Here is a 13,161-nt window from a genome sequence, read left to right as displayed (position 1 = left end):
ATGAGGGAAAAAATGATGGAATTTAATTGAAAGTGGGGATTTCATAATTCCTAAAAGCCAATTCCCTCGTTTGGCATTATCAAAATGGAAATTTTAAATTTCTCTGTGGAAAAAAAAACAAATGAATTCATTATTTAAATTTCCCACTTCAAATTCCACCAAAATAGGTGTCATTTACGAATTCCTTTGCAGTATTCAATTTTCATTTCCAAAGAAAGGCTTTTTTCTATTTTATTTTTTTATTTGTTTTAAACTTTCTTAATTTATTACACATTTCAAATCCTAAATAGATAAAACCAAACAATAGAAATTGTAATTACTGAAATTTTAGATTGATGGAGTTAAAGATTCCATCATTAATAAATTCCTACGGATTTAATAATTTTCTCATCCAAACACATCAGTAAAGAAGTTAGGATGTACTCATAAATAGGCATGGCAATGGGGCGGGTTGGGGTTGGGGATGGGGATCACAATACCATCCCCATCCTCGGGGTCATTCTCTACCCCCATCCCCCCCCAATCCCCAATAAAAATATATTGGGGATTCCCCGTCCCCATCCCCACTGGGGACTAAGCTTTCAAACCCGCCCCAAATTCCCAATAAGAATTTAATAAATAAAATATATTTTTTCTCATATTGCATTTTTTAAAATCAAAATCTACAAAAAATAAATTTAAAATATGATTAAATTCATAAATCATAATTCAGTGAGTGCAAAAGTCAAAACATCATTAAAATAAAAGTGTAGATATTAAAGTAAAGTAATAAATATATATATTTGCGATTTATATTATAAACAATGAATTAAAATAATATATAAGTTAAATATATGTATATATTATTGGGGCGGATTTCGGGATGGAGATCACAATACCATCCCCGCCCCATCCCCAATCTTAGATAGTGGGGATTGGGGATCCCCATCCCCATTCTCTATTTGTCCCCGAATTCTCCCCCCATTAGGGGCGGGTATCCAATGGAGCTCCGCCCCGCTGGGGATTTTTGCCATCCCTACTCATAAAGCTCTGTTAGATAATTCATTTGATTTCATTAATCCATCATCACCTTTAAAAAAACAAAAAACAGAAAGTATCCAATACATTAGTAACAATTTCATCAGGTCTATCAAGTTGCACTAGATTGGGGATGAAGCAGACTTTGTAGTTTGGGCTTTGTTCAAACTCGGAAGTTGGAACCATGGCCTCTATCCACACACGCAGGCCCAGTTTTTGGTCCGAAGTATATTTGCTCTAAATCTAGGTCCGAGTTGGTTTTTCCTTATATCCCTGGAACGGATCCATGACCAAGCATTCCACAAAATCAAAATCAAAATCAAAATCAAAATCAAAATCGAGCAAGATCCCCCATCACCATTTTTCTGTTCTTTAAATCTATTTTCCCACACTTTCTCCAGAACGGTAGGTTTCAATTTTCTGTTTCTTTCTGAATTTCTTGATCTCCGGAGGTCTAAACCCTAAATCGAATTTAAATTGCAGAAGCTGAGGCTTCCTGATTGTGTGGATCAAGATCGAAGAGAAATCCAGCAGCATGGGGTTCTTTGTCACGAGCTTGATTTTCGTTGTGGTTGGGATCATTGCGTCTCTCTGTACCAGAATTTGCTGCAACAAAGGACCCTCTACTAATTTGTACGTTTCTTTCTTCATTTTTTCAATTTCACTTTTTTACGTCTCTGATAATGTTGAGGTCACTATAATGCTATAATGTTATGTTGTTCGGGGAGCTTAGGATCCGATTCATGACATTTGCTTATGGATTTCAAGATAGAATCAGTGGGAGCGTCTGTGTTAAAAGTAAATTGGTTGAAGCTAAGCTAAGCTCTTTTCAGTTTATATCTGATTCGGAGAAATATGCACTTCTCTTAGATTATGTTGGCCTTTTCGTATTGGGAACTTGCCCTTTAGTTGGTTACGTGGTTAAAGACATGCTTGATTTGATTGTGTCCTTATATGTATCTATTAAGACCACCAATCTTAGATTCCAGACCCATTCATGTGTGCGCTTCTAACACTAGGTTGAGATTATACATTGATTGGTTTGGTTATTGTCTTATTGAATCAATTTATAAAAATAATAAAAATAATATCTAGTTTCAATGTAATACGCCCTTGTCGATAGTGTTATATCCTTCTTTTGTCATGTGGAAAGTAATGAATTGTATTTTCTTATGCAGGTTCCATCTAACATTGGTTATTACAGCCACAGTCTGCTGTTGGATGATGTAAGTTCTTCTCTAACATGTTTATCTTTTTTCTTTCATATGAAACAGTGAGATTTAGAATGAATTAATTGCTACTGTAGAATAATTAATTTTGCCACATTTGTATTGTAATGTGTACATGAGCATTTTTGGGTTAGATAGTTGCCCTCTTCCATCTCAGCTGTGTTTTATGACTTCGTGTTTCAGTCTAGAGAAAAGGATCTTATTCCAGAACCACCGTTTATGCTTAATTAGTTGACTTCCTTTTATTCTCACATAAATTCTCAACAAACTTTTGCATGAATAGGGGAGAAAATGAATAATATTATAGAGCTCATCTATTGGGCTTTTAACTCAACCAATCCACTTCCACCCTAGAGGTTTCATAAGGACTAGCCCTTACAGGCATTGGCTCATTGCAGCAAACCAACCCAGTACTAGTAATGAGAATATGCGACCTCATGGTATGAAGTTTGCGGTGTCATCCATTCAAAGCAGCAAGAATAGAAACCTTCCATTTCAAGTGACATGACCAAGTAACCGCTTTAGTTGACCTGCATATGGTGATAGCTCTTTTGTTACAGGGCTAAAGAAGAGTCCATATTTGTGCATGATGAAATTTGCAATGCCTAGTAGAGTCAACCTTCCATGCGCGCACTTGTCTCGAGTATAGAATTATGTAGAATTGGTGCCTCTGTTGTTTATGTATATTTATCTTTGCTATTCAATCTGATACTACTTGAGCAGTTGAGGCTTTACAATTAATCTTTCATATGCTTGCTCAATCTGAAGTTGCCTGGTCAATTAATTGATTCCGTTTGGGCCTAGGTTAGAGTGATACCAGTTGTTTCAGGGGTATGTGTGTGTGTTTTTTTTTCCTGTTTTCCAATGTTTCTGATTATCATACTTATCATGCGTTTTGCTTTGTCAGGTGGGCTATTGTATATATTGCACAAATGAAACCCCTCATAGTCCCCATTCTAAGTGAAGGAGAATGAAGTGCTGTTTGGAGAAGCATATATTCCTTCATTGGTTAGGTGCCGTTTGAATTATGGATTCTCTATTGAGAACAACAAATTTTACGTCCAATGGATTATTTTTAGGAATTGTATGTATTGTTGGAGTGTGGAGTTTGAGTTTGCTTGGTATTGTTGGTCAACGTTACCTTCTATTAAGTGTTGTATTAACCGCTCATTCGTTTTAGAAATCACTGTCACTGAAAGAGTACTAAATGTGATTTAAATGAAATAAGTGGCAGATTAGAATATAGAAGCATTATATATTTTGTGTGTAATGGAGACTATTCACCTCACCCTGTAGCTGAAAAGGCTCACATATTGTGTGCCTTTGTTGTTTTTCTTTCTTCTATTTTTTTGGTTGAATTGTGCCTTTGTTGTTTATTTGTCTAATTTTTCTTGGATTGTAGAAAATGGTAAGTGAGTCTTTGCAGTTACGATTTTTGGGAAAAAAGAAGAAGAAAGAAGTGGGAATTCCAAAGCTACACCTAGAAAAGTGGAAGAAATGTGAGTCCAAAAGTATGAGTCTGATACAGGTCCTGATTTAGATGAGAATCTGTTGAAGAGTCCACATTTGCAAAGCAACCGAAAAATGTAGGAGTTTCCATCATTGCACTACCAAGTTTAACAATAATATATTCATAATAGTTCATTTGGTCACCATGTATTAGTTAAAATTAAAATATTTAAATTTTAGCATTTAATTTTGAACCCTTATTTTAAAAGGAAACGACCACAAATTTCTTAGTTAAACACAAGTCTATTAATCATATCATATAACCTGGCACCTGATGTGCTAATCTAAGATTGAAGACTCTGCACTTCAAGTTTATCCTTGGAGTGTGATTGTGTTTGTGAGGGACTTTAAAGTGAAATAATAAAGAGATTTCGGGAGTTATCTAAGAAAATAAAAGCGAATTCGTTAATAAAACTCAATAAAATATCAACAGAAAAAGGTAACAGAAACGACGACCATTTCAATTTTGGTTTTTGTAAAACCCTAAAAACCCAAAAACCCAATTCTCATCTGCGACAGTGAGCTCGACAGAGAAAGATGGCTACTTTGGCGAACCCGAACGAGCTAATTTCGACGACGTCGTCCTCAATTCCCACCGCATTTCACCACCGCAACGCATTGACTTCCCCCAGAACATGCATTCCTCTGGGTACAAAAAGAAGGAGCGCAGCGAAACGACATCGTTTCGGGTCGGTCAGCTGCTCCTTCGCGCCCATGGAAACGGCCAAGATTAAGGTCGTTGGGGTCGGCGGCGGCGGCAACAATGCCGTTAATCGCATGATTGGCAGCGGTTTACATGTGAGTTTCTCCTCAGAGCTTTTTACTTTCACTGGCTTCTCTTGTGTTTGAAGCTCTGGTGAAAATGTGGATAAAGATTTCATTTTTTTTACCTTACCTTACATTTTGTACACCATCACAAAACAGTGTTTACTTTAGAAGCCCACTTGAATTGGGGTACTGGGTTTCGTTTAATTGAGTAAACAATTTCAGTATGGCATGGTAATTTGGAGCTATATATAAGAATTTGCTGAAAGAAGTATTAGGAATGTTGTTTGAAGCTGAGGTGAAAATGCGGATATAAATATTTGATTTTTACTTTACATATTGTATACTGTTTGTGGTGTTGTTTACTGTACAAACCCACTTGAATTAGGGTAATGGATTTGGCTTAAAATTTTGTATTAGCTTAATTGAGTAAGTAACACACTTAAGTACGGCATGGTAATTCAGAGCTAAATAAGAATTTTCTGGGAGAAGTATAAGGGATGTTTTGACTATTACTTGTGAGTGACTGATATCTGATGGGATGCTGATTGTTTTGACATTAGGGTGTTGATTTCTATGCGATAAACACGGATGCTCAAGCACTGTTACAGTCGGCTGCAGAGAACCCGCTTCAAATTGGAGAGCTTTTGACTCGTGGACTAGGTCGAGCACTCTCCTTTTGATATAGGGAATCTATAATTTGTGGGGGTGTATACATGATGTATGTATGCATATATGATAGCAATGTGGTACCACTGTGTTATAATTGCTGCTATTTGAGTTGATGTAGACATTATCACTACTCTGTATTTGTAAAATTCTGTGAGGTTTTGTGATTTTAAGCATTTGATAGAAATGCAGGTACTGGTGGGAATCCACTTTTGGGGGAACAAGCTGCGGAGGAATCAAAAGAGGCCATTGCTGGTGCTCTTAAAGGCTCAGATCTCGTCTTTATAACAGCTGGTATGGGTGGAGGCACAGGGTCTGGTGCTGCCCCTGTTGTTGCACAAATATCTAGAGAGGCAGGCTATTTGACTGTTGGTGTGGTTACCTACCCTTTCAGTTTTGAAGGGCGTAAAAGATCAGTGCAGGCAGGTGTCAGTTTGGTCCTTTTATGCTTGATGGTTATATATAAATTTGACAACTTCCCAAGTGCACGCAAATGCTTTGTTTTGATACAAATGTTCCTTTCCAAAGATGCTTGCACAGTTGAATTATGTTATTTAATCATTTAGCATTCAAATTGATTAGCCGACTTTTATGGGTTTTACATATTCAACTTTGTATTGAGACTGCATTTGCAATTTCCCACTTTGCTTCTTTCAGGCATTGGAAGCTATTGAAAAGTTACAGAAAAATGTTGACACTCTTATAGTGATACCGAATGACCGCCTGCTTGATATTGCTGATGAGCAGACACCCCTTCAGGATGCTTTCCTTCTTGCTGATGATGTTTTGCGACAAGGAGTGCAAGGAATTTCTGACATAATCACAGTGAGTACTAGCGCGAAATGCTGAAACTATCAGAAGTTCAAATTCATTCACCATTATATTGATTAAGCATCATCTTGTTCTGTCATTAGTTCTATTAATATTGGTGAATACATGATAATTTGTGAATAGAACAAAACAATTGCCATATTTGTACTACTAATGTGTAGTTCTTTAAATAATACGAAATACTACTATGAGGTAGTGGTCTTTGGATTTAAATCATTTTGCACTGCTAGTACATGCTTCTTTTCTGCTTATCCCAGATCAATTGATGTGATCCCTCAATTTGCAGATACCTGGACTGGTAAATGTGGATTTTGCAGATGTAAAGGCAGTCATGAAAGACTCAGGAACCGCAATGCTTGGAGTAGGGGTTTCCTCCAGCAAAAATCGTGCAGAAGAAGCAGCCGAACAGGCGACTTTGGCTCCGCTAATTGGGTCTTCAATACAATCAGCCACTGGAGTAGTGTATAATATTACTGGAGGAAAGGACATAACCCTGCAGGAAGTGAACAAAGTGTCTCAGGTACTTCAAAATTTTGTTTTCTTCAATCCTAAATTTTCTTAAGAGGAAGAAAGGAACACTTCAGATTGTCTGTTTACACTAAAATCTAATGACATTAAATTTGTTTAAAAGTGCATGTTCTGTTTTATGGGTGCTTCATGCTCATTTAGATATACTCTACAAATTTGGTTTTATAAGAGCCTGTTATCATTTTATTGTAAAACCCCTCTCAACTAGCCAACTGTAGGAAATTTTACCAATGTTTTGTACCATTTAAATTTATAGCCTCTTAAAATTCCATATAATCCTATTACTGCTATCTTTTGTCACTAAAGAGAGTTGGAGCTTTCCTTGATACTACTTGCATGACATTTGGACTTTGGAGACTGCAAAATTGCTATGGCTTTTGAATATTCTTTAGAAATAATTACATTTAGGTGTCCCAGATTTCTCAGAGAACAATGTAAAGAGATTTGCTCAATCCTATTGTTTCACAACTTCTGCAGAATGGAATATAATGATGTGGAGTGAGCTCAAAGTAGCTCCTCAGGACATCTCATCTTACATTTCCGAGATGAGGAAAAAACAAAGTTTCATAAATTTAGCTTGGTGTATTCATTTTCAAGTATGCTGATGAAGCTGCACATAATGTTCAATTTCAGGTTGTAACAAGTTTGGCGGATCCTTCTGCTAACATAATATTTGGGGCTGTTGTGGATGACCGCTACACCGGAGAGATTCATGTGACTATTATTGCAACAGGCTTTTCACAATCATTTCAGAAGACACTACTAACAGACCCCAAAGCAGCAAGGCTGGTTGACAAAGTTGCAGCGGGTCAAGAAACCAGGGGGATCCCCCTTCCCCTCAAGTCCTCCACCGATCCATCAAGACCGGCTACAAGAAAGCTTTTCTTTTAATTCATTGTTGCGCGTTAGTCTTTTTAGTCTCTTGTGCATTTGCCTTTGCCTTGTAATGATATTGAAGTTCCATTATAAGATATCATTGTTTTTCTCTATCATTTCTGTGCCAATTTTGAGTGTAGTTAATGAAATTTATGAATACAATAAGTGCCCATTACTGAAGAATAAAGAAAAATAAAAATCACTTCATTGTTTTTTTTAGACGAAGACAATCACTTCTAGGCTTCTAGCTATTGAAAATTACACATTTTTGTGTACCAGAATGCAACACAAAAAGGTCATCTATTCTATAAGACCTCAGCTGAGTACAAGTGCAACTACAGCAACCTATAGATTGCTTTTGAACGTGAATACCAAATTACTTCGTTGTGCATACACATCCATATCCAATAGGATGTTAATTTTTTCCTATTAAACAAATGATATACATATTCATGAGAACAATAAATAGCACCAAATACAAATTAATCACAAGAAAAAAAATAACTCTGATTTGGGAGTAGAGGGGAGTACACTTTCACCAAAATGTTCAAACAAAGATGCGACTACATGCCCAACATCGGTCTCTTCTTTCCATGCCTGAGCAAGACCAGTAGACCCCTTTACCAGTTGGCCACTGACATCCCTTCCTGACATTTGTTCCTTTGGTAACTGGTGGGACATCGATGATACACCAACATTCAAGCTCCCAACAGATGAGGAAAATCCGCCCGCTGCCCCTTGCATGTCAACTTGCATGGAGTTCATTGGTAATGCTCCAACCATGCCATCATGAGCTAATTTTTTGAGTGGTGGTTGCAGCATCAAGTTGTCGGTGCTTGCTTTGCGTTTATCTTGATTGAAAGGAAAAATGTTAAGCACAAGATTGATGTGGGAAAGTGGAGATAAGTTATAAAGTTAAATGAGGTAACAATCTTGGCAACCTTCATAGCTAGATGCTAAGCTACCATGTGAAGCAAAAAGGTAAACCTATGTATATATGTTACATCTCTAAGCTGGTAGGTCTCATGAAGTATATCCAAAGGAACATCTACAGACGTCTATGCATTGGCACACAGAATGAGAAGCTCCCAAGAACTTAAAGGGATCCAAGAACAATCAAGTATTTAATAAAAGTTACAGTACGATTTCACATTTAGCCTGTCCCTGAAACAACAAAGGCTAATCTGAACATTGGTTCCAACTAACAAAACCCTACAACAGGTCACTATAATTATTATTGATTTGAAGCTGCTGTAATCGCACCTTATTTCTCGTCAATTCTACTTGCACACAAAACGTACATGCACATATCTACTGGTGACCAGGCATACACAAAACGCATCTACCATGCTTTTCTGCTCTTACTATGTGACGGCCTCATCTTCTGGGTGGTTTACATATAGTATACCCTAGCACATACACATATTAACCCTCCCCACCCTAAACCATCCACCAAAGACACATTATTACAAGACGAAGCTCCTTTATTGCCCCATTAGAAGTCAACCTTCAGGTTCTCTTGAATACACCCTCAAATAAGATCTTTATCATCAAAAGTGCATAGATATAACACTAAATAGTGGAGACATGTCAAAACCATAACACAGAGTGTCGTATTGGATGAACTCATATCCAGGTATGTATCATAGCAGTTTCAAGGTAAAGGAAGGCATACTTGTCATTGTTGTTGCAATCTTTCCATTGCTCTTCCAAACAGGATGAACTGGAGGAGACAGCAAACTGTGGAACGTCTTGAGCCGGTCATGCATGCATTGGCCAGCCGCACGCTAGAAGCAGTTTAGTTAGTTCCATGTCTGATTTGGTAGAAAAACCATTAACACAACAACAAGTTCAGATTGAATTATGAACTAACCAGCAAGGCCCCATAGACACGCCAAGCTTCATGCCTCTTTATCTCATTTTTTTGCTTCTCAAGTATCATTTCTGGTTCAAGAAGTTGCATGTACGAATCGAGATTTGGTAGTATAAGTAAGCGAACCTGTTCAAAGTGAAAAAAGTGTAGCAATTCATTTAAAACAACAGAAAAAGGAAAAGGTGTTTCTACTAGGAAAAGCAGAAGCCCACTCAGACAATGCAAGCAGCTACAACTAAGACCACACGAGAATGTGCTAAACTGCTAATACACCAATAATGCAACCTTGGTAGAAAAGTCATCTAATACAAAAGCATTTAGGAGAGAATACCACATTGGGACCAAGAGCTGCCAGCCCTTGAATTGCACCATAATGTTGGGGTAATGCTTTGGTTGGGTCCAAGAAAGCATGAAGCAAAGTCCTTGTCAAACGTGGCTGAAGATTGTGATAAACATGTCCAAATCTGCAACAATACATTGCTCATGGTTAGAATTATTCAAACCAAAATGAAATTGAAATACTTAAAATTCCAAAAGCGGGATTCTTCATTCTCCAACATGCCCCCCTAAACCATGTTAGAGTTAGAGCATCCAATCTCTGTGTGTGTGTGTGTGTGTGTGTGTTGATGTAAGACAACAACTTAATAAGACTTAGAGTCTCGTTAGTTTGAAGAGTCAATTAATTCAGAAAAAGAAATTGCAAGGGAAAATTGATTGGAGCGTCAGACTATGCTTTCTTAAAATTGGTCCCAGATCAGGTTTGTGAAAACATGGTTCTTGGTTTATTGAAACGAGTCCGACTATAATGTACATTTGTTTATGTATTTCCATCATATAAATCCATTAAAAGTTCATGATATATGCCCACCTTTACCTTATATGTTTCTAAAATGACCTTCCAACAATAAGGAGAAGATTTGCCAGTGAAGAATGGACGAAACATGATTAATCAAATTGAAACTAATGATCATACTTCTTCTTTGGAGCACACTTATCTACCTCAGCAACTTGCAAATGCATATGCAGAACATTGTTTCATATGATTTTGCCTCAAACAAAGAAATAAACTTAACAAAAAGAGAATCTTCACCTTTTGCAAATTGAAGAAACCAGGTTCGCAGTAAAGTTTCTAAGTTCCCAGTGATTGTCAGTATATCTATTCCCTAGTCTTTTTGCAACAAGGCAGGTAATAACAGAAGGCATCAATTGGTGTAGCTGGAAGAAATTACCAAATTAGATGGATGCAAATTCACTTGAAACTAGGCATATAAATTTCAAATACATAAACTGGTCATTATTGATGAAAATGTATATTTCTTTGTACTTCAAAAGTTGATAAAAGGGAGTGCTTACATAAGGTTCAACATGTATGTGAGGATTTTGAAGAAGGCTCCGGACAAGACGCATTAAAGCAAATAGGAGGAGAAAATTATTCAAATTGCGTGTAACCTGAGATGATTACAGGAAAACACTACCATAAATAAGAAAAATATAGTAATGAGTCCCAATTTGGAGTTATCATCACAGGATTACCTCATCAGCAACGAAACATGTAAAGTAAGGAACCAATGGATGGAGCCCTGAATCTGTTGCCAAGCTCACTAATGCTTCTTTAAAAAGGATTGAGGTAGACCTTTGAGTAAGCCCTGTAATCTTCTCAAAGTAAAGCTGCAGAAACCACAGAGAAATTATGGCACTAAAATGTTATTTTGTGAAAATGGCATACAGAACATGGAAAGAGATGTACCTGAAGTTCCTTTGATAGTACATGCTTAACGGGCAATTTAACATCTACAGGAAGTCCGTCTTCCTTGTATTCAGATTTTTTGACATCAGAGTATACAGCAAGTGCTAAAAAGAAAAGCAGAATACCAATCCAAATTAGAAGTTTAAAGTATAAAAAACGTAAAACTTCAGAAGGCAACACAAAGATTATATCATCATTGATCAGAGAAGCATGTGATTAACAGGTTTTATGTATATATGCAAATGATAATTCATGGTATGTGCCTGCCTCAGCATGGTAGACTAGGATAAAAACTTGGTAAAAGATCAAATCCCTCATTTAGCCAAGAAACCTTGCACCTAAGTTAGGCACAATACCTTCAACTGGAGCATTTTCTGGAATTGCAGGTTGAACACCTTCGATTGCCAGCCAGTGAGCAGTAACTGACACATCAAATGGTGCTTTTGGCAAAGGTGCCTCAATCACCTGTATGTATCATGCGATACGTATAATGTCAGAGGTTAAGAAAATTATTATATTTAGCATGGAAAATCATGTTTAAAGTTGTCAACAAGTTCTTACATCTTTAAATTCAACATCCTTGTCATCTATGTAGAACAAATCCCTATGTCCAGCAGCTCTCTTGAACCTCAAAGGATCTCCAGAACCAAAGCCATATATTGGCTAAGGCAGGTAGAAGACAAGAAAACAATTATTCTTTTTACGAGTAAGTAAGACATGAGCCTAGATAGATACGATCAGAAACTGAAAGTAAACCCCAAAACCATAAACACTGCAAAGGTAGTTGCATCTAAATAACAATACAGCTTACCTCCACATTTCTCAATTTAAGTGCGCTATCCACATCATCGGTTGTCAGAATAGTCCGTCTCGAGTGTCGCATGCATTTGATGGCCTCCTGCATTTTAACAGTCAAATACTTTCATCAATTGCTACTTTTATTGAATCTGTGTACCGATGCATTCCTCACAAACTGTTTGCAATTGGTACTTAAATCAACACTACCTTAAAAACATTTGGATATGTCTAATTCCTATATCCAAACCTGATGCTAAACTAAACCTAGTTCTTTCCAATTTTTGTGACAAACTACAATGTTGAACCAAAAGACAACACTACACAATGCTAATGATAACTCCACAAGATTGAGAAACAAAAACATATCATATGACCACAAACAACATGGGAATACCTGCATGATCTCGCGAACCCGGTACTCGACATCTGGGGTGAGAGCAAGTGCAACATCAGGAGACAAATTGGTAATGCCAATGCTCTGCGCTACGACCTCAATTGCTTCTTTAGGCACGTTGCTCATCTTTAATATTCTGGGTAATCTTTATTTCACTCGATTAATCTTCATAAGCAAGAACCCACTTAGTTAGAAGCTGAGTATGTTATTTCTAGCAATATGAATGAAAGAAAATCCGAAGAACTCATCTGGGTCAGCTTCATATGATGATATTACCTAAAATAAGTCCGAGTTATGGATTTAGTGGTAGTGATGAAGGACTGCCGGTGATGGAGTCGCAGGCTTAGAGAAGAGACACGGTTCGGAGCTTCGGAATTTTGGGCCTACGAGGATGGAAGGAATGAACTAAATTTCCTTGTATTTCTTTCTATTTTTAAATTTTAGGAGCTCGTCTTTTTTGGTCAATTAGCTCCTTCATTAAAAAAATAATAAAAAATATTTATAAGTGTTATTTTGAAACTTTAATAATTCATATAGCCATCTCATATTTTTTATCTTCATAAGGCCACCTACATAATGCTTCAATTTTTTCCCTCCCTGTCAAATTTTCCCTTCCACCTTATGAGTAACCTATTCCAATTGCCATCCATTTTGCTCCACACACACACACACACACACTCTCTCTCTCTCTCTCTCTCTCTCTCTCTCTCACAAACGGCAAAACACCTTATCATCGACGAGCAAATTTTGAGCCTGACCTGAAACATTTGGTTCTCCACAACCGGTTTAACCTTCTGATCTTGGATCGCGGCTGCAGCTAATTGACTCGGGAGATCCGTCGTTTCTGCTGACGGGAATGAGTATGTTCTACTTCTGGAAGAACACAATCGGATGCCAACGAGTCCAAAGCATAGCGTCACCGCAG

General features: G+C 37.2%; 3 protein-coding genes across 3 annotated transcripts; 2 read left to right on the top strand and 1 right to left on the bottom strand.

The window, feature by feature from the left end:
* Positions 1–1,255: 1,255 nt before the first annotated feature.
* Positions 1,256–3,586, top strand: LOC112164734 (V-type proton ATPase subunit e1). The gene is made up of 4 exons (XM_024301029.2): positions 1,256–1,422; positions 1,501–1,650; positions 2,196–2,243; positions 3,154–3,586. Exons 2-4 carry the CDS (start codon positions 1,553–1,555, stop codon positions 3,218–3,220), a joined length of 213 nt encoding a protein of 70 aa, XP_024156797.1. The 5' UTR covers positions 1,256–1,422; positions 1,501–1,552; the 3' UTR covers positions 3,221–3,586.
* Positions 3,587–4,192: 606 nt separating this feature from the next.
* On the top strand, positions 4,193–7,540 carry LOC112164733 (cell division protein FtsZ homolog 1, chloroplastic). Its single transcript, XM_024301028.2, has 6 exons — positions 4,193–4,553; positions 5,084–5,183; positions 5,382–5,611; positions 5,847–6,014; positions 6,307–6,540; positions 7,182–7,540. The coding sequence occupies exons 1-6, from the start codon at positions 4,293–4,295 to the stop codon at positions 7,437–7,439; spliced, it is 1,251 nt and encodes a 416-aa protein (XP_024156796.1). The 5' UTR covers positions 4,193–4,292; the 3' UTR covers positions 7,440–7,540.
* Positions 7,541–7,754: 214 nt separating this feature from the next.
* Positions 7,755–12,672, bottom strand: LOC112164732 (transcription initiation factor TFIID subunit 6). The gene is made up of 13 exons (XM_024301027.2): positions 12,513–12,672; positions 12,237–12,401; positions 11,856–11,942; positions 11,606–11,707; positions 11,401–11,509; positions 11,045–11,148; positions 10,831–10,965; positions 10,651–10,746; positions 10,388–10,512; positions 9,629–9,761; positions 9,298–9,423; positions 9,100–9,211; positions 7,755–8,275 (listed from the first exon to the last, which is right to left on the bottom strand). The coding sequence occupies exons 2-13, from the start codon at positions 12,360–12,362 to the stop codon at positions 7,911–7,913; spliced, it is 1,620 nt and encodes a 539-aa protein (XP_024156795.1). The 5' UTR covers positions 12,363–12,401; positions 12,513–12,672; the 3' UTR covers positions 7,755–7,910.
* Between the last annotated feature and the right edge of the window lie 489 nt (positions 12,673–13,161).

Source organism: Rosa chinensis, chromosome 5 (assembly GCF_002994745.2).
Source record: "Rosa chinensis cultivar Old Blush chromosome 5, RchiOBHm-V2, whole genome shotgun sequence".
Classification (NCBI taxonomy): Eukaryota; Viridiplantae; Streptophyta; class Magnoliopsida; order Rosales; family Rosaceae; genus Rosa; species Rosa chinensis.
The sequence above is the reverse complement of the archived record's forward strand: the minus strand, read 5'-3'. Positions and strand labels throughout refer to the sequence as shown.